Genomic DNA, 20,229 nt, shown 5'->3' with positions numbered 1-20,229 from the left:
TTGAAACGCTGCTAATAATTCCACGGATTTGTTACCCACACGAACAATTACAAAACTCTGGTATTCAGCTGATATGCTAAATATATACGGGGTGACCCACGATGTTTTAAATTGCATTCCATTTTTTTATTTACTGTACCAATATTCTTCACTTTATGCACAGAAAGAGCAAACCATATCATGTTAGTGATGTAATTCTGCCATACCGATGCTTAGGATACTTTACAATTTTTCTATACTTTATAGAAATTAGGATACTTTACAAATTTTTAATTTATTATGTAGATTAAACTCTTTTCTGGGGTCTGAAATAGATTAATATTTAAATAAACAATTTTCAGTTGGTTTAAAATAAAAATAGCAAGTAGCCAGAAACTAGAAAATTAAAATAGAAAAAAATTAGAACATTGATTATTAAGCTATTTGTTGGTAGGGGAGAGGCCTACAGATGGGTGACACCTTGAGATTGACAAGAATTTATTGAGATAAGAAATACAATAAAGCGTAGGTAGAACATTGTCGAAAACAAAGTGAAGATCGCTCTTAGAACGCAGAGCGCCAACCTTAGAAAAGGGTCGGCTCAGCCAAGGCAGTGCCGCCACTCCTTTCGGGTACGAGCCGCGGATCGCCATTGGCTGTCGATCCTCTACACTTCCCCTCGATACGTGGCTCGGCGTTTCCCATGGTCGTCCCCAAGGATTGTAGGCATCTCCAGTGCCTTGGTCCCGGAAGCGCCTTTGTCAGGACGTCCGCTGCCATATCGACTGTCGAGACATGCTTCAGGCTAATTCGTCCGTTCTTGAGGATTTCACGAACATAATGGTGTCGGACGTCTATGTGCTTCGTCCTATTATGAAAGACAGGATTGCAAGCTATCTTCGAGGCCCCAACGTTGTCGTTGCAAATTGTGATATCGGCGAGATCATCGCAACCCAATTCTATCAGGAGTTCGCGAAGAAATACCGTTTCCTTCGCCGCCTCGGCTAGCGCCATGTATTCCGACTCCGTTGATGAAAGCGCAACGGTGCGCTGTTTTCTCGAGTTCCAGCTGATTACTCCGTTGGCTAACAAAAAGGCATATCCAGTGAAGGATTTCCTGTCAATCGGGCAGTTGCCCCAATCGGCGTCGACGTATCCCGTCATTGGTTCTCCCGCCGGTTCGTAGACGATCCCGCACTCGATTGTGCATTGCAGGTATCTCAGTACCCTTTTCGCCGCCGTCCAATGTGACTTGTCGTAACACGTTAGATATTGGCTGAGATAACTCACCGTGTGGGCAATGTCGGGCCTCGTAGCGACCGCCAGATACATAAGACTGCCTATCAGTTCGCGAAAAAGTAGCTTCTCGTCCTCTTGATTGGCCGGGTCTGCACTCGGACATGCCATAGTACTTCAGTAGATCCCTGATGTATCCCTTTTGATGGATCAAGATTTTTTTGTCGTCGCGTGCAAATTCTATGCCCACGCAACGCTCGACCTCTCCTAGATCGTTTATCTCGAGTGATTTGCGCAGACGATCCTTGACTTGAAGAATTAGATCCAGTCGGCGAGCTGCAACCAAAATATCGTCGACGTAAACCGCGATAATAACCACGTCTTCCTCTCGATTCATGCGATAGATACAGAGGTCCGCGTTTGAGGGTTTAGCACCTAGATCCCTTAACTTTCTATCGAGCTCCCTGTACCAGCTGCGACCGGCCTGCCGGAGACCGTATAGAGCCTTTTTCAGGTGAAACACCTTGTTGCCAGCCCTTATGTCGTCGAGCATCTTGATGGCCCTTCTTCGAATATTGACATCGGGTTCAATGCGGGTGGCTTCCTCCAAAGCCTCCTCGAAAAATTTAGGAATGTTCATGAAGACGTCCTCCTCGAGCGCTCCATTGAGATATGCCGTAGATACGTCGAATTGGCGAATCTTCATCCCATACTGAGCAGCGAGCGCTGTGACAAGCCTTATTGAGCTCAAGCGCGCGACGGGAGCGAAGGACTCGAAGAAGTCGACGCCCGGTTGCTGCGTGAATCCCTGCGCCACCAGTCGCGCTTTTCTTCTTTGAAGAGATCCGTCTGGGTTGTATTTGTTTCGTAATACAAATCGACCCCCGACGGTCAACCTACAGGTCGATCGATCAACGACGTCCCATGCGTTGTTTTTTACAATCGCTCGGACCTCCTCGGCCATTGCGAGTCTCCATTCGTCCCTCTCGTCCCCCGACATCGCGTACTTTACGGGTATCTCAGCGGTACACGCGATCTCGATCTCGTCTCTCGTCGACGCGTCCTCGCTGGACTTGCCATCGTTTCGCACGTCGTCGTTTCCTTGTGCAGTTTCGCCAGCCCTTGGATGAAACAGCTTCCGAGGTCTTCCCCTGAGTCCAGTACGTAGGATACGTGGTCTTCCGGGTCCACGTTTCGGAGTCTCGGTTTGAAATTCGCCGTTATCGTGTTGCGGTTGGCCCTCTTCTTCTGGTGCGTTATCCATCGACGATTCGTAGTCTATGCTGATTGTTTCTTTCGGTAATTCCTCGTCTGCACGTCCTTCCTGTACCGTTATCTCCACCGGTTTAGAATCACGGATGCTTTCTTCGGGTTTCCTCGGAAGTTTCTCTAAAAATCTCGCGTCGCGAGAAATTTCTATTTTTCTTTCTGTTGGTATCCAAATCCTGTATCCTTTGGATTGTTCAGCGTAACCGACGAATATTCCCTCACGCGAGCGGAGCTCAAATTTACCCTTCTGGTAGTTTGTATTTAAACAGAAAAACCTTGCAACCGAATTCGCGTAAATGAGTCACGCTTGGTTTTTTTCCGTACCATGCTTGAAACGGCGTTATCTTCTCCAGACTTCTTGTAGGGCATCGATTCCTGATGTAGTTCGATGCGCACACCGCTTCCGCCCAAAATGATGCCGAAAGGCCAGACTGAATAAGGAGACATCTGGCCATTTCCACGAGAGTCCTGTTCTTTCATTCGGCCAATCCGTTCTGTTCCGGATTCCGCGGTACCGTTACTCTTCGCTGAATGCCGTGTATTCGTAGAAAATTGTCAAATTCTCTATTGCAATATTCGCGACCGTTGTCGCTTTGCAGGTATTTGATTTTCTTGCCGACGATATTTTCCGCCATCGATTTGTACTCGCTAAAGGTTTGAAACACCTCGTTCTTTTTACGTAAAAAACGTACCTCGCACCACCGAGTGGCCTCGTCGATGAACGTGACAAAATACAACGATCTCCCGTTCGACTCGGTCCTCATAGGACCGCAAACGTCCGAATGGATGATTTCCAGGGGCACAGTGCGTTTAACGGCCTCTTTCGAAAATGGAGCACGCGTCATTTTACCCTGTGCGCAGATCTCGCACGCAACGCTTCCCGAAAGTTTAGCTTTTTCCAGACCTTTTATCATTTGGCGATTTTTTGCCTTTCGAATATCGTCAACGTTGGCGTGACCCAGTCGACGGTGCCACAATTCTAAGTCGCTACATCGTCGCTCCTCCGTGCCGCGATCCGGGATCTGAATTTCCCTGCAATCGTCCGCCGTTCTATCTTCCACGTAGTAAAGTCCTCCGATGCGGTTAGCTATGAAAATCGTATTTCCAGCCCCGTCGACTATAGACGCGGCATCTTTGTCGAATACTACTCTGAGGCCGCGGTCGGTAATCTTTCCCACCGACAGCAAATTGAAGCGCAAATCGGGGACGTATAACGCGTCCTTGAGGCTCAGGTTCCTTCTCGCGTTCTTAATTTGCGTCACTATTGACACACTTCCCCTGCCGTCGACCGCTGTAGAAGCGTTGCTTGCCAGATTCAGCGTCCGACAATCGGACTCCTTCAGTTTTTCGAATTTCAGCGCATTGTTGCACAAGTGCGAAGTGCACCCGCTGTCGAGGCACCATCGATCGTTGCTCGGTAGATCGACACACAACGCCTCAGCCTCGCTCGTCGACGCGTAAAGGCTCATATCGTCAGTCGTTTTGGAGTACTGCCGGGCGCCTCCGCGCGCGCGCTTGCATTCCGATGCTTTGTGTCCGATTTTCTTACATCTGTAACAGCGAGGTTTTGAGGACGAATCGCCGTCGGCACCGTGAGTCTCGTTTCCGTGTGGTCCCTTTTTTTCGGGAAATCGTTTTACGAACTTTTTACTAGCGGCCATTGCGTTTTGTATTTCGGACCGATTTTCTCTGCGCGCGTCGTATTCTTCGATGATTTTAATTTTCAACGCTTCCGGTGAAGGGAGATCGTCGCGAGACTCGATCGCGCATTGAAACGTCTCAAACGCCGGTGGGAGGCTATATAATAATAAAATTGAAAGCAAGTCGACGTTGATCGTCACTTCCATCGCCTCGAGTTTATCCACGACATCGAAGAACATTTTTAAGTGTTCGCGCACGTCGTCGCCGTTGCGCATTTTTCTTAGCACGAGTCGCTTCAACAACGTCGCCTTCCTTGTTGGTCCTTTCGACTGGTAAATCGATTCCAGTTTTGACCATAATTCGCAAGAAGTTACGCAATTCTTTACCTGTTTCAGCTCAGCTGGGCTGATGCCCAGTAAAATTTCAGGCATGGCCTTCTCGTCGTTATTTCGCCATGTTGCGGCTGCCTGTATCGACTCGTCATTATTTTCGACGACGGGCGGCTTTTTCTTTTCGCCGTTCACGTAGCATCACAGATCGCACTTTATCAGCAACGCACGCATATGAATTTTCCACGTGTCATAGTTCGTGCCGGTTAGAGTCTCAATTCTCGTGATGCCGGAAACGTTCATGTTCGTCGTGTATGTAACCTCGCGACACGCACTGAATCGGTAAACGCGTTTACGTCGCACTTTTTCGTTGCACCCAATCTGTCGCGATGCTCTGGGGCTATAACTTGTTGGTAGGAGAGAGGCCTACAGATGGGCGACACCTTGAGATTGACAAGAGTTTATTGAGATAAGAAATACAATAAAGCGTAGGTAGAACATTGTCGAAAACAAAGTGAAGATCGCTCTTAGAACGCAGAGCGCCAACCTTAGAAAAGGGTCGACTCAGCCAAGGCAGTGCCGCCACTCCTTTCGGGTACGAGCCGCGGATCGCCATTGGCTGTCGATCCTCTACACTATTTTAGACCACTTATAATACTTCTCTTGTTTTTTAGAATCAATCATTTTCTATAATTTTCTATAATTAATGAAACATTTATGTAATTATTTTCACAAAAATTTAAACTCAAAATTGATGTTATGAGTACTATTTTCTAGTACTTCTATGTTATCAAATTGTGTTAGACTTTATGTACCAGTGAGGTACTTAAAAGCAAAGGGATGCAAGTGACATTATTATTATTATTATTATTATTATTATTATTATTTTATTTACAACATTTCTGCAACCTATGTTACATGGAACAACCTAATAAAAATTGAAACTCATTTTATGAGAGGATAACGAATAATATTGATTTGGTTTCCTATAACATTCGGTACATAACTGGCTTTCCGGAACAGCGAGTTACTGTAGTACTTTCACTATTCCATAGGGGTTGTATTAAGATGCAGTACGAAAATAGACGATCGTTATGTTAGTTCTTGTTTAGCTAGTTCACCAGTATCAAGTCTAAACTAGCGATTACATTGGTAACCGTATCTACTTAATCTTTCAAAGGAACTATTGCAATTTAATTTATATAACACTACTATTAGTGAGGAATATAATTGGGTCAATCTATCTTTATTATTTCATGAATATCAAATTAATCATTTATATAGGTTTTACTAGCTTATCAAGGTACTTAAACTACACTAAACCTATTGATACTGAAACTATTAACAGAGTTATTATTCACCGCGAATTCGTCACAAATTCGTCGCGGATCGCAAGGGCACGTCTACACCCGAACGTCGTCGTCTCGTCCACTGTCTGGAAACGTGAGTCGACACATTTCTTATTTCCTACATTTATTTATTATATAACACCCTAACAAATATTTTTTATTTATATGTACTTATAAAGTTTATTTATTAATTTAAAAATAGTTGTAGCTCCCCACCACTTGCGTATTAGCATTTATGCGGGGAAATTTGAATTTATATTTCTCGGTTATATACTGAATTCTACAATGTTTAATAATTAAAAATTATATTACTTTTTAGATAATAATATCGTCAAAATTGAAATCTTCAGAATTCTTGCTTCCCTTATATCACCATTTTCCTTCGGAAAGCCTGCTTTGCTTGATAATGTCCAAGTTTTATGAATTTCCCATCCAATTAAAATTGAATTTCAATATTACCATTTATAACTGGTTTAAAAAAATTCATGACTAGACGATTAATTCTGCGAATCGAAGAAAAATAGTAAATATTCTTTTCGAATGAAAACTTCTTAGTGAGAAAGCAACTATTAGTAAATATAAATAAAATGTATAAAACAGGACAACATTTTTAAACGTATAAAAATTATGTCAGGAGGTATTAAGCTTTGTAAACATGTCAGATGTTTGCATGAATTGTTTTTAAAAAATATAGACGTCTCATGACTGGCGGAAGAAATTACACGTCAAGCTGAACGGTTTACACGGATACATGTCCGCAAGCGATAAGCAATTGACAGATATCGACATTTGGCGTTAACCGGTCGATGTTACAGCATTGACTGACGCCTATCGCTTATCCCAATGTCACGTTGTTCACACCTCTGATGAGCTTTCCTACTGTGCAAGGTGTTGTACGTAGTAACGATGTGACACGTGGGAAACAGCTATGACAATGTGTCAACAGCTGCAATCTGAAAGAATCAATATAAGTACCTTCAATATTTTTTGAAATTGTCGTTATAATTCGAATTTTGAAGCTTTCGTGAAGCTTTCTCGTTTATAATTAACTGCTTGTTTTAAAATGGCGTTTCCAAGATGTTAGGGACTTCCTGTGCCAAACTGAACAATGATGTCTTAAAGACTTTATGTGATTTTGAAAGTGATTTACTTATCATATTTTTTCTATGAAAAAACAAAAATACTTAAGGACATTCAATCTTATTAAATTTTTATTATTAAGTAATATGGTGGTTCTGAATTTGTTATGCTTCACGTACCCCCTGAAAATGTAACATGTAACTGGTGTACCTCTTGTATAGATAAATAAAACTGCAGTCATAGTAATGATGCAATGGTAATGAGATAATAATAAACATACATGTAGGTATATACTTATTACATACAGAGTGTTTCAAAACATATGAGCATAATCTCAAAGTTGGATTCAGTACGTTAAAATAGGAAAAAGTGTTCATGATATGTCTTTTTGTTCATGAATTACAAATTTTTTTTTTATTATACCTGTTGTCTAATTATTCTTATAAAAATTGTTCAAAGCAGTCATCTTCGGTTTGACTTTCAAATTACAAAACAATGTTTAGCATAAAAATGCATACAAATGATTGGAAAACAAAAATAGTTGTAATTCGAAAACAGTTATATCGGGCATACGTTTATAGGAACTTCTTTTCTTATTTTAATGTACTGAAATTATACCATATCTTTTGAAACACTCTGTATATTGATAAGCACTCAAATGACATAAACATTTTAATAAATTTTATAAAATTGTAAACGTTTTATAGAGATAGGTGCACTTACTTTATTTGCGAAATAGATTTTTATAAATTAAATTGTGAAATGGATCCAGTTGTAAATTTAATTGTTTATAAGTGAATTGACTAATCCTAAAGGTTATTGATCCACATATTTGTTCTGTAATAATATTCCAATATTAAATAAATGTGTTTAACATTCATAATATGTCAAACAGAAAATTGTATTTTTTGTTTGAAAAATTGACAAGGTGCTCCGGGCATCAAAAACATAAAAAAATGTTTTTAATGAAGTAAGTACCACTCAAATACCTCTAGCAGCTATTTTTTTAAACATCTTTTTGAGAACAGAATCATTTTCCAAGATTTCTTTACAGCATAAAACGCTTAAAATTCGCCCTGTAACATCTATCTTTCGCCAATATACTATTAGTATAGCATTCCGGATATCGAGACCGCGACGGTACATCGTACATCATGAAGCTTCGTTTCCTTTCTATGTACAACATTAAATTTTGATATTCGTTAGTAGATGTTCGACGTGCTTTCCGGTAGTTCCGCTGTTTCTCCGCGTTTCCGTACAAGTTCGATTTTCGAACGGCTACGAAGGAGAAAGAGAAAGAGGAATGGTATCACTTGAGCTATTATCTGCAGCCTCGAAAACTGTATACCATGAAAGTGCACGGCACTCGAACCGATAAGCCATGAATCACCTTGATCGCGGCGTGTGGGACATTGGATTTCATTTATAAAGCAAATAAATCTTTAAGGCGAGAAACCACACGGATCAGCAGCGTGTAGCAGAAAGAGAAGAGAAGCATAAAACAAAAGAATGGAACGAGGAAACGAGATAGTGGCGGAAGAGAAAAGATTTGCGAGGGTATAGAAGAGTATAGGAGGTACTGAAAGAGAAGGGTAACGTTCACGACGACATCGCGACATATCAAATTGGCAAATTGTCTCGGGTACATCGTATACGATGCAGTTCTCTAACAGGCAGATACTTTTCCAAGAAAATGAATTACTGCGTTCGTTCTTGAAACAGTATCTCGACGATTAAATGAAATTCTGCATACAGATTTATGCGGTTCCCTTTTACTCACTGCTCTGTTTGAGAAATGTATTAGTGTATAAATTTGAAATTAAAATTTTCTTAATTTTTGTCTCACTAATATTTTGCACGATTAAAAAGGAAGTTTGTATTTTAATAAATTATGTAACACTTATTAATTAACTCTAGGATAAATAAGGGTTGAAGGGTACTTTTGACACCTTTATATTTATTTTTATATTTAAATATTGTCATTTTATCAATTTTACATTTTTTAGTTGCTGCTTTCATTTTTTCTTTGTATTTACTGCTTCAAGTATACTTGCAGTCAGATTAGGCTTTCCTAGGGAGAATAGCGACATAGGATTCTAAAAATCTTAATTTTGATGATATTAATACTAAAAGTAATTGAAGAAAAAATAAGAGAATTTTGAACTATTAAATACTATGAAATTTAGTATATAACTAATGAATAATGAATATATCAATTTAGGTTTTCCTGCGTAAACGTTCATACGTGGGTGGTGGGGAGTTATATGGGGCCTTCTCTTATGGGGACGCCTACGGGGAAAAGGGAAGTCCTATGGCCTGTTTGTCTTTCGTTAGTTATTAACATAATAAAACATCCTATGTTGAGAATTTTATTATCATATCTCATATCAGTCCTTACACACGAGTAATGAAAGCTAATAAATTTGTTGTCATTACTAATTGATTTCTTATTAAATTTAAAAACTATGACTTATATGTACTGTAATATTATAATATGAAATACCATTTACAATTAGTCATAAAGCAACAATGAAGATGTTCTTTATTTCCTAATGACAGATAGTGTATTAAAGTTCCTCCTATTTATATTGCATTAAATATATGTTACTTTGAAACTTGGTCACTATATTTACAGGTCATTTGTACATTTTGTTCCACGTGTCAATCTATCGTCGCAGTGCGCATCCCGCAGTTCATTGATTATACGCGTAACCATATCAACTGTAATCGGTTGATCATGTGTTAATTCTGTACAGCTATTAATTCCGTAATCAGAACATGAACTTGTCAAGCGATCAATTAGCAAACAAGTGCACAGCTGTACATTAATTTCCTCGTCAATGAGTAATTATCTAACTAGAATAAAGGACAGTGGTAGAAAATGCTGATTTTGAAACATATGAAATATATTTTCATAAATCTCAAAGATTTTAAGAAGAATCATTGGAAGCATATTATACATTTATTTCTGTGGTCAGAGCTAACTCAAGGTCACTGTATCATAGGTCAATAAATTAATCTATCCCATTAAAAATAAAATTCAGGTTATCTTGATACGTCACAAAATTAAGAATATAAAATAATTGGTATAAATTAGTGGTGTGTATCTGTACCCGAAAATTCGAGTCGGGATCGGGTCGGGGTCAGGTAGGGATTGGGTTGGGTTGGGGAATATTTTGGGTTCGGGAGGATCCCGAAAGTTAATCATAGCATATAAATTTTTGCGGGTACATATTCACAGTTTTGAGGCTTGAATATTAATTTGTGATTAGACCCGACCCGACTCGATCGTTACCCGAACCAAGCCAACGCATGAGTACTGGAAATTTCGAGATTTTCATAAAACAAAATAATTTTGAATAAAATCAATAAATATCGTAAGCGTCAGGTAAATTTTATTTTTTCCTCAGCATAAACTTGCTAGATAGTGTTAGTGACGAGTCCAGCAGTAAATCAGGAAATAAATTCTCTCCTTCTTCCTTCTTCTTCTCCATCCCTCTTCACCAACACACCTTTATAGAACAAACAATTAAATGTTCCACGCTCCATTTCGTGTTGTTCCAGAAGAGAAAAACGAAATAGTTTCTGCTCTGCCGAGAGTTTCGTCGTGGCTGAACTATCGGCTCCGAAAGCGAAGATCGACGACACCATTCTTCCTCGCATGGCCGGTCAAGGAAGCGAAAGAGGGAGCCCTTTTTAATCGTGAAGTAAAATTGTTATGATCCTTCATTGTTGCCAAGTGGACGACGTCCAAACGTTTCGATGTCACTATGGTTCATCCAATCAACCGTGGGCACGTGAAAATAGCTGTTTCAGCACGGTACACCGATTGCCTCTACGTGATGTGCCCGAGCTTCGACGTACCCATACGAACGAGCTGTTCCCTTCTAAGGAGGTAATATACTTCCCTCTACCTGCTCTCCGTTACATCTCGTCCGTTCATCCATCCTTCTATCCTGAATCACCTCGTAATTTCTCTTACTCCGAGATTCTCGCGAAGCAGAAGTTGCCCGGGCGATCTTTTCCCTCAAAGTTCAACAATTTTCAATTTTCACGGATGTATTTATCCGCTTAACCATTACCAGGGACAAAGTTGCCGGAGAGGCTCGAATCAATGAAGCGAGGCCAGTGCCACCCAAACGCTTCCATCCGCTCCTCCGCCTCCTTCTACTTCTTGCTAAAACTCCTCCATCTACCGGCCTTTCGTTAGATACGACTGTGCATTACGGTCCCATTCAATACCTCTGCAAGCAGCCGGTCTGCGAATCTACACGGTAATGGTTTCTCCAGCTATTAACGTCTGATTAACGAAGGAAAACTTGCGGCGCTAGCCGGTTGCGTTGTAACGAGAAGTTCGTGGAAGAGTTGCGGGGGCTGGTATTCGCGCAGAGACGCGGCTCGCGCTGGAATAACTGAGGCTCCCCTTTTTCTAACGACCGGCATCTTTCACTCAACCAACTAAGAGCCGAATTAATTGAGGAGATTGAAAGGAGTGTTACTACAGGGACTCGGGACGGAAGGGACGAGTTTCTCTTTCTTTCTCCAGGAAACTTTCTTCGGTTGTTAATCGTCTGGCCTTTCTTTAATATTCGGGTACACTTTGTGCCATAGCCTGCAGAGTTTATTGTGCAACTAACGGAGGTATGCATGAAATAGTCTGATATAAATAAAATTAATGGTTAATAGTTTTAGGGTATTTAGGATGAATGAATTAGGGTATTACGATTGAATATTATTTCTTCAAATATGTATTTATTTTTTAGCTTGGTATATTTATAAATTTAAATTGTTCCAGGTGTCTGAAAAAATAGTTAGGGTTTATAGGTGTCCCTACGGGTAACAGTTAAGGGTTCATAGTAGACTTTTGTTTACTTCATGATACTGAATTACAAGTATTAACGACCTACAGATTAATGGATTTTCAATTGGGAATACCAAGATGTCGTGAAAGTAGTAACGAAAGGAAAGTAAGTACAAAGTGTCATCGGTCATCAACGACAGATCGATCGATTCTTCGAACGACATTTGGCCTATCGTCGTCAGAAGAACTTTCCTACCCTTCGTCGTTACAGGCGAAGCAGAGAAAATTGAGTTACGATGCCACCCACTGCTATCCTCTCGAATGTCGCTCGATATGGAAACGAGCCGAGACCTAGCATCGACCACGAAACTCTGTCGCTGTTATTGCTCTTGAACGCTATTCCGCTGTTTTCTACCACTCTGTTCACTTTGCCTCTTGTCCTAAACAATCGAGCTACGTTTCAAACTTTGTTTTCTTCCGGCTGTCCTTACTTCTCGTGTATCCTTTATTGTCCTACAAACTTGGTTCGTTTCAATTTGTTTCAACGTTAATTGTACTTGTAAGCTATCCAAACTTTTATCTTTTATTTAAGAGTGTACTTTCAAATCACATCGATTCTGTTAACATTCTGTGTGTTTAATTAATAGATTGCTAATTCTACTGAAAATACTGAAAGTTAAATTGGGTAATTTTATTTTTAGCAAATTTTATTTATTGTTTTTGCAATATTTTGATATTTTTATTATCCATAGTTTAAAGTACCTAGTAAAGAGTTCTTGATAATATGGGTGAAGAATTTCTGTAGAAATTCAAGCGTCACTCACATATGGTACGCTGAAGTGCAACGTATACTTCTCTTGGTTAAAGGTAGTGGGAGCTTGTCACTATTTACTTTAGATCAGGGTGACGAACTTCACCGTTGTCCACACAAGCTACTCTCCCACTTTAACGATTCCCCCACTACGAAAATTAGTTCCCAATAGAGTATAGAATTTTTTTACTCACCTTAAACATCACCAGATGACGCTCTGCGCTCGCCCCCATAAACCTGTAGATCCTACGACTACAGTGCATCTGCCTACGATTCTATTAATAGGCTTGCGAGAACGTAAAAGTAAGGATAGGTGGAGCGAGCGAACGTCTTAAATTCTCGCAGTCCACCTAACTCGGCAAACTCCTCAGCTCTGCACAGTAGGTACAATGTGCTTGATAAAGAAATCAAGAGACTGAGAAAGGAATCCGACGAAGTGACAGGTTATTGTCGATTCTGAGCCTTGTTGAGTCGGAAAACCGATCTTCCGTTCTCAAACTTGTGCTTATACCGGCTGTAATTCCGAATACGACCAGTTGCCGATCAAGATGAAATTTTAAGGGGTTGGGGGAGGGGGGAGGGAACCCCAAATATAAAGTGGTATCTTCGGCTTCCTATTAGTTTCCGAAATATTAATTAAAAACTTTCGTACAATACATAGAATTTTTTCTATACAGACGGAACTAACATTACTGTCTTCGCTGTAGCAACCGTCATCGTCAAGTGTCGAACAGCCGTTCACACCATAGCGATATCGGCTTTCGTTTCTATAGGGTGTTCCATGTAAAATCCATTTTTTTAGTTACATTACGTTATGTTTTATATTTTATTACTAATTCTCAAGGAATTAAACACATTTGATTCATACGTAGGTTAGGTTAGGCTAGATAAATTTCCGGCCGCCAGAGGGCGGCCGGCAACACTACAACACTCGTCATATCTCCAAAGTTTTGAATAGGACACCTTATAGATAGTCAGGTTGGAACCCCCGCTGTGTCAATGGCTGTTCGACACTTGACGATGTCACCTTACTACAACGTAGATGGTTGTGTTAGTTACGTATAGGAAAAATTCTATGTATTGTACGAAAGTTTTTAATTAATATCTCGGAAACTAATAGGAAGCCGAAGATACCACTTTATATTTGGGGTCCCCTCCTCCCTCCCCCCTCCCACCCCCCTTCCCTTCAAAATTTCATCTTGATCGACGACCGGTCATATTCGGAACTTCATCCCTTATACCGGCCGGTGTTAAGTATAGATGAAAAAATAATCCACTACCCAGCAGCCACCACCACCAATGGTGCCGGGTGCGAACAAACTGTCTTCTCATGGCTTGGCTAATCATTGAGTCGGGTACGGAAGACACAACACTTAACTCTTCGTCGACGTAAGGATTTTTGTTCTTGGGCTAAAAAACTAACCTGAGTGGGTTATATCTATACCCACCAGGCGTTTTGCGCCCGTCTGACGAAGTGACAATCGATGTAGTTGACACGGAGGGAGTCGCTTTCCTATTAGGAATCGCTCTTGATCCTCTGTCTAGATCAGGGCTCAGAATTAACTGCTCTTTTCGGCCAGTTTTCAGAGGCTACACCCCTATCCTCTCACGCCAGGGCTCTAGTCCTCGAGGCACTTCGGGCGCGTGCCGTATGAACTTTTCAGGGCGTATTGGGGCTACACTCGTATCAATAGATTTCCACATCACCCATGGGGTACGATTCATACGGCACGCGCCTGAGATGCCTCGAGGACTAGGGCTCTCGTGCGGAGCGTAGCGAGCGGTGGAACGAAAGGGGCGTAATCTCTGAAAGCTGGCCGAAAAGAGCAGTTAATTTCAAACCCTGCTCTAAATCAAGAAAGTAGGGACACGGGTCGCCAGTTCATCATCTCTGTTTTGGATTTTGGAAGAACTCTAGAAAAATCTAGCAGGTGTCTAAGGCGAGCTAGAATCTCCTGTCTTTATAGATACAGGATACCTATAGACAAGTAGGACGAATGGTAGGGCAGTTCCTTCCCTTGCACTTCTCATTAACTAACTCAGGCATGGCCAGGTCCTCTCTGCCAACCCAGCGACTCAACGATCCCCACTATTAGGTACTCTGCCCTCCCACCATCAGTCAGCCCGTACCTCAACAAATATGTATTGTGCAGTAACTTGGGGATGCGTTCTACGGCAAGAGAAGGACACATAAGCAAGTAGTAGATATGGTGGGTGACCTTGTTCTAGAGTTCAGTGAGGCCCATGATTAAATTGAAGGAAGCCTCAGTTGAACGAAACTGTACATTAGTATCAAAGTACGGAATGAGTATTAATATCAAATACGATTTTATAATAAACAAATATTCGATTTTGAATTGCAAAAAATAAAATAACATTGCTTTGGAAATTTAACACATCATTTCACAGCTTTAGCTTTCATTCATCATTAACAAATATTTCTAGTTGTCATATTTTGTATAATGTCTCTTTGGTTCTCAGAATAGTCTTCAAAAAGTTAAAACTGTTGGTACACTCTAAAATGTCCTGTTCGACATCAGGGCAGAGTTGTTTAAATGAAAACAAATTTTGGCGATGAATAGTTCACTTTTTCGAGTGAAAATGTGACGAATGCTTGTTATTCAACCACAAATACCGAATGCCTAACAACAACTGACTCACTTGAAAAAGTAGTAAAAAATCATACATGTGTAGGGAGCTCTACTGTTCTATAGGACAGGATGTTGTCTTTCAATTTCAACTAGTTTTTGAATCGAATAAAAATGAAGTAAAATATTTTTTTTTAAACAAACTTTGTATACATCACTTTTTACAGATGTGAATGTGTGTACAAACTGAAACTAAATATAAAGTTTCTAGGTAAACCCTAACTAGGTAAACAATTTTTTTGTGTAGTAAAAGGAAATGAAATAGTTGTACCTTATTTTAAGTAGTGATGAAATAATTAATTAAATGTTTCATAAAATTGTTAGATATTGGTTCATAATTTTAATCAGTCTGTATAATACATCTAAATTATGCACTACACTAGTTATTCTACTCCCTTGAATTGTGAATTTATTGCACAAAGCTGATTGTACTATTAAAGTCTTTAGGTGTCGTAAACAACTGAAATTATTAACATTCAATGATTATATCATAAGCAATAATTTAGTGTTAACTTGGTATTAGTTTGTACACTATCGACATAATTTTCGTATCCCTTACCTCAACAAATAAGCAAGGGTATTATTAAGCAGTCTTAAGTACTGTCAACATATATAGTTGAAAAAAAACTTAGGAACTTACAAAATAAGTATTTCTTTACAATTTTCAAATAAAAAAATATTATAATGATTTAATCCTACAAAAATATGTGGAGTCGATTCCTCAAATAATTTCTAAGATACAATATAATATGTGTAGAAATTTATAAGATTTTTAAAATAAATTTAAAATCAGCAAAATGATATCTTAATAATAATTTAGAAAGTAATCAGTTTGGCATGGAATTACCTTATAGCATTTCTTAGAGAACACACGATGAATCCATTTAATTTAATATTTATTCATTGTAACCCTTTTGTCCATTAAGTGGTCACCGTGTACATTCGCGATCAAAGCAGGCTTCCCTAGAAAAGTGGTGACGTCCTACGTTCCTATTTTTTCCCGTAGGTGGCCCCGAGGAGAATGACAATGACGCAGAGAGGGTTTCATATATATGTATAGGAGTCTGGCCCTATTACTTGCGCGTAAACATTTACGCGAGAAAATTTGAATTGATATTCATATTTTTGAGTTATGTACCCAATTTTATAATATCTAATAACTAAAAATTATATTATTTTTTTACTAAATTACTTTTAATATCGTACTTTGAGAATTCCTACTTCCCCTATATCCTTATTTTTCTTAAAGAAACCTAATTTGATCGTGAGTGTACTAATTGTAAGAATGGCTTGTAGTCACTCTATACTTATCACCTGCCTGCTTTATTAGAAAAAAGTGATAAAGAAATAATAAAAATAATACAAAATAGTATGTATAAATTGAAGTAAACATAATAAACTAGGATTTATATTTAACAGCTCTATATACATATACAGTAATTTAAAAAAATTTTGTTATTTATATTACAAAATTATATTATAAATATCAAAAATACAATAACATAGTACTAATTAAAAAGAAAATCTTTAAATTTTAAGAGAATTCTGAGGTATGGCTTGAACTCCCAACAAATTTTCAATGCAACAGCATCCTACCATAACTTTCAATCGATACGCCTTCCATTTATCCATTAATAGCTTCGGCCAACGTCCCAAAGCCAGCCAACGAACTATTCTCGTTGTACGTGTACAAACTGAGTTGTCACGGGGAGCACTCCTTTGATTTCCACCTATACAGTCGAGGACAGACCACGTTTAACTATACACAATCCAACATTCGTGGCATAACATGGTAATGATTGCCGGAACTTCCATCCTATCGCAAAATTAGATCGGCTCGTATCAGATTCTAACTTTGTTGCCTGGCTGGTAAGCTTTCTCGCGGCGCACCCCTGTGAGTTCACGCCTCGGGCTCGCTAATATCTTCTCTCTCCTACTTTCTCCGCCATCATAGCCTCTGCATCCGGTATCGCAAAATTAGCTTAACAGTTTCTATCCAATGAACCATTACCAGAGAAGAAAATTCAATCGCGGTCACTTTTCTCGCCTATGATTCTGTACGCAGAACACGAACACTCTTCGCGAACACGTCTTTTTACGAGCATCGAGAAAATGGCGGTTACATGGCTGTTTCAATCTGCCGGACGTAAGTGACGATGCAGTGCCACGCGAACCTGTATTAAGGGCTAGAAATCGTTACCTTCGATCGTAAAGAGGTTACGAGGGAACACCTAAGCCTCATGTTAATAACTAAGCACCCAAAGATCCATTTTCGCATTGACGTTAATAATTTAGTATTTTCTAGTTAAAATATTTTAATAATTTGCTCTAGATGATTTTAGAGTGAACCTCTCCTTGGCGCGTTCGGCAGTAAAAGCTGGTTCAGACACGGTTAGTAATTTAGTCGAGTGGTGAGTAGTTTAGTGTATGGACACTACAGTTTAGTCGAGTATTTTAGTAAAACGATTCAGTCGAGTAGATTCGTTTCATTGGATTTTTCTGATCGACTAGGCTTCCCCCACCACTAACTAGGCCACTAACTAGGCTTCCCCCACTACTAACTAGGCTTGCCCCACCACTAACTAGGCTTCCCCCACCACTGACTAGGCTTGCCCTACCACTGACTAGGTTTCCGAACAGACCTGTCCGGACGCATTTCTTTAGTCAAGCGATATATATTGTACTTTCGATTTCCAAAGCTCAACTGTACTAGTCCGGATACTTTTCTATGCGCTAAACGGTTTAGTAGTAAGTAATACTCGCCACTCGACTAAATTACTAGTCGTGTCTGAACCAGCTTTAAAATCGGCTCAAAGGAACGTTACGACTCCCCTACCTCCTACTACCATCACTCGGGCCCCTCTCCTCTACCTAATCGGCCAGACACGGAGCGTTTTCGATCATATTATTCACATTTCACATTTGCAATTGTGAGTGTCAAATACAAAATGGCAGAAAATTATTTTTATCTACTCTATATTAACTAAAGGTGTAAAAAGCATAGTATAAACTGTATATACGGAAAGAGCATTCTACAACAAAAGAAAGCAATCCACATGGTTCTGTGTCTCGACGATGACATCCTACAGCAAATAAATCAACAGAACCACAGAAACGCATTGCAGTCCGATGAAAGTGATCAGCGATAGATCTATTGAGGGTTTATCGGTTGCGCATAGTTTCATAGCGATTCTCACGAAGATTTAGATGTAGCTGGGGAGCATCGCTAATCGCGTGCGGATAATCAGCGGCGCTTACAATTATACACATCTGATACATTCTCGTACACGTTCAGTTCACCGTACCGAACAAGAGTTAATCAACTAATGTGAACTAATCGCCGGTAATCGTTAATCAGGCTTGATTACACGCGGAATAAAGATCAACTCGTAAGGGGTTAATCCTATCGATTGGTATACCATGCGGACGCACCATCGATGACCCATCTATTCGCCTCGGTGACTTTCTGCGTTTGTATGATACTTTCGATTTCTCATTCGTAAGGAATGACTGAAATAGCCATAATATAAATTTAATTTCAAATTTCCTTTCAGTTTCCTAATTTTTAAATTTGAATACATGGAAAATCTTATGGATCACTGATGTTCTACGGTGGTCATTATTAATTAATCCTCGAATGGCGGACCACGGAGAGAGCCCCAATGTTAATTTAATTTTACATTTCTTTAAAATTATCCATTCACTTTTAAATAAATATTGTTGCATATGTTTTACAGATTTGGGTCTAAATTGATCCAGACTCCATTGTTCAAGGGTTAATTTTAAAATTATATCGAATCAAGTAAAATGAAAATTTAATAAATATAGAATAATTGCAATTTTCGATAATTAAAGATTAAATTTAATTTTTAAGTAAATATATTAATTACCAATCCTTATAATTTCCAGGATGCCGTAATTTTATCCAATAGTGTAACTTTGATGCTTTCAATTTATCTTCTGACATTTTTAATTATTTTTCAGTGGTTGATTTCTAAACTCATATAAATTACGAGCATTTTTATTAAACTTTTTAAATTATTGCAATGTGGCATCGTTAAGGATAAGAATAATGAATACAGTAAGAGGGAGAATCAACAGAAAGCTTTCGTTTCATTGACGGACATAAATCTACTTCACTCGCGATCCACTTGGCGATATTCCGACTAAATCATGAAAATATATCAGTATGATCCGTCACTTGAAATGTATTCTTGCCAAGAAGTTCGATGGTCGTGGTCAGAAAGGGTGGCTGGTGCTTTCTCATTCAAGACACGCAGCATAAGTTCATACGAAAAAGATGAGTGACCATATTACTATCCCGTAGTCGACAAACCGGCTATGAATCTTTCGATTGGGTAGCCGGATCGAATGCCACGAAGCAGGAAAAAGTACCAAAGGAAATAACTCAGCCGATTGATGTTACTTTAAATTAAATTCTATTGATTTTCAGTTTTCATATCTATGTCAACTTTATAATCAATTCAAGTGAGAATATAATATAGGATTATGAAAATCTTGATTGATTTATACAAGTACTTGAATTTGATGGTAAATTCTTTTTTTGATTTTTCACTTTTATTTCATTTGATCAATTTTCAGACATTTAATTATTTATCGTGTAAATATCTTAATATGCTCGTGTCTGCTTCTAGAGCGTTCGAGCTTTGTAGGTGTTTGCACGTATGTACCAACAAATTTTTCGAAGGACCACCTTCCTTCACGTACGAAGGATAGGACAAAACTAATGCCTTGGTTTGGTTTCAATTACTATGTATTTTGTAATGTACTTTTACTAAAAACTACTGTTGTAGATTTACGTGTCTAGTGGTATTGTCTAGTACAAGTCTAATTTTATTCTAACGCTTGTGCGTGAAATTGCGTACGAAATCACCTCCGCAAAGAAGTCTTGACGGGGGTGAAAATGTAATGATTAGTGGAAGGAGTTTCATATTGGAGAAGGAGTTTGAAGGGGAAGTTATAGTAAGTTCCTTGTAGCCAAAAATGGTTCTTGATAGGTTTTTCCATCCCCGAAGAACATTCACAAAGGAGTCAGCGCGTTTTCGACTCTTAACCGTGGCAGGTA

At 39.2% G+C, this 20,229-nt stretch overlaps 1 protein-coding gene across 1 annotated transcript; it reads right to left on the bottom strand.

Annotated features, from left to right (window-relative positions):
• Window positions 1–1,099: 1,099 nt before the first annotated feature.
• On the bottom strand, window positions 1,100–2,964 carry LOC143305686 (uncharacterized). Its single transcript, XM_076690214.1, has 2 exons — window positions 2,809–2,964; window positions 1,100–2,731 (listed from the first exon to the last, which is right to left on the bottom strand). The coding sequence occupies exons 1-2, from the start codon at window positions 2,962–2,964 to the stop codon at window positions 1,100–1,102; spliced, it is 1,788 nt and encodes a 595-aa protein (XP_076546329.1).
• Window positions 2,965–20,229: the final 17,265 nt, after the last annotated feature.

The sequence above is a fragment of the Osmia lignaria genome, chromosome 9 (assembly GCF_051020975.1).
Source record: "Osmia lignaria lignaria isolate PbOS001 chromosome 9, iyOsmLign1, whole genome shotgun sequence".
In the NCBI taxonomy this organism is placed as follows: Eukaryota; Metazoa; Arthropoda; class Insecta; order Hymenoptera; family Megachilidae; genus Osmia; species Osmia lignaria.
This window is presented reverse-complemented; position numbering and strand designations above follow the sequence as displayed.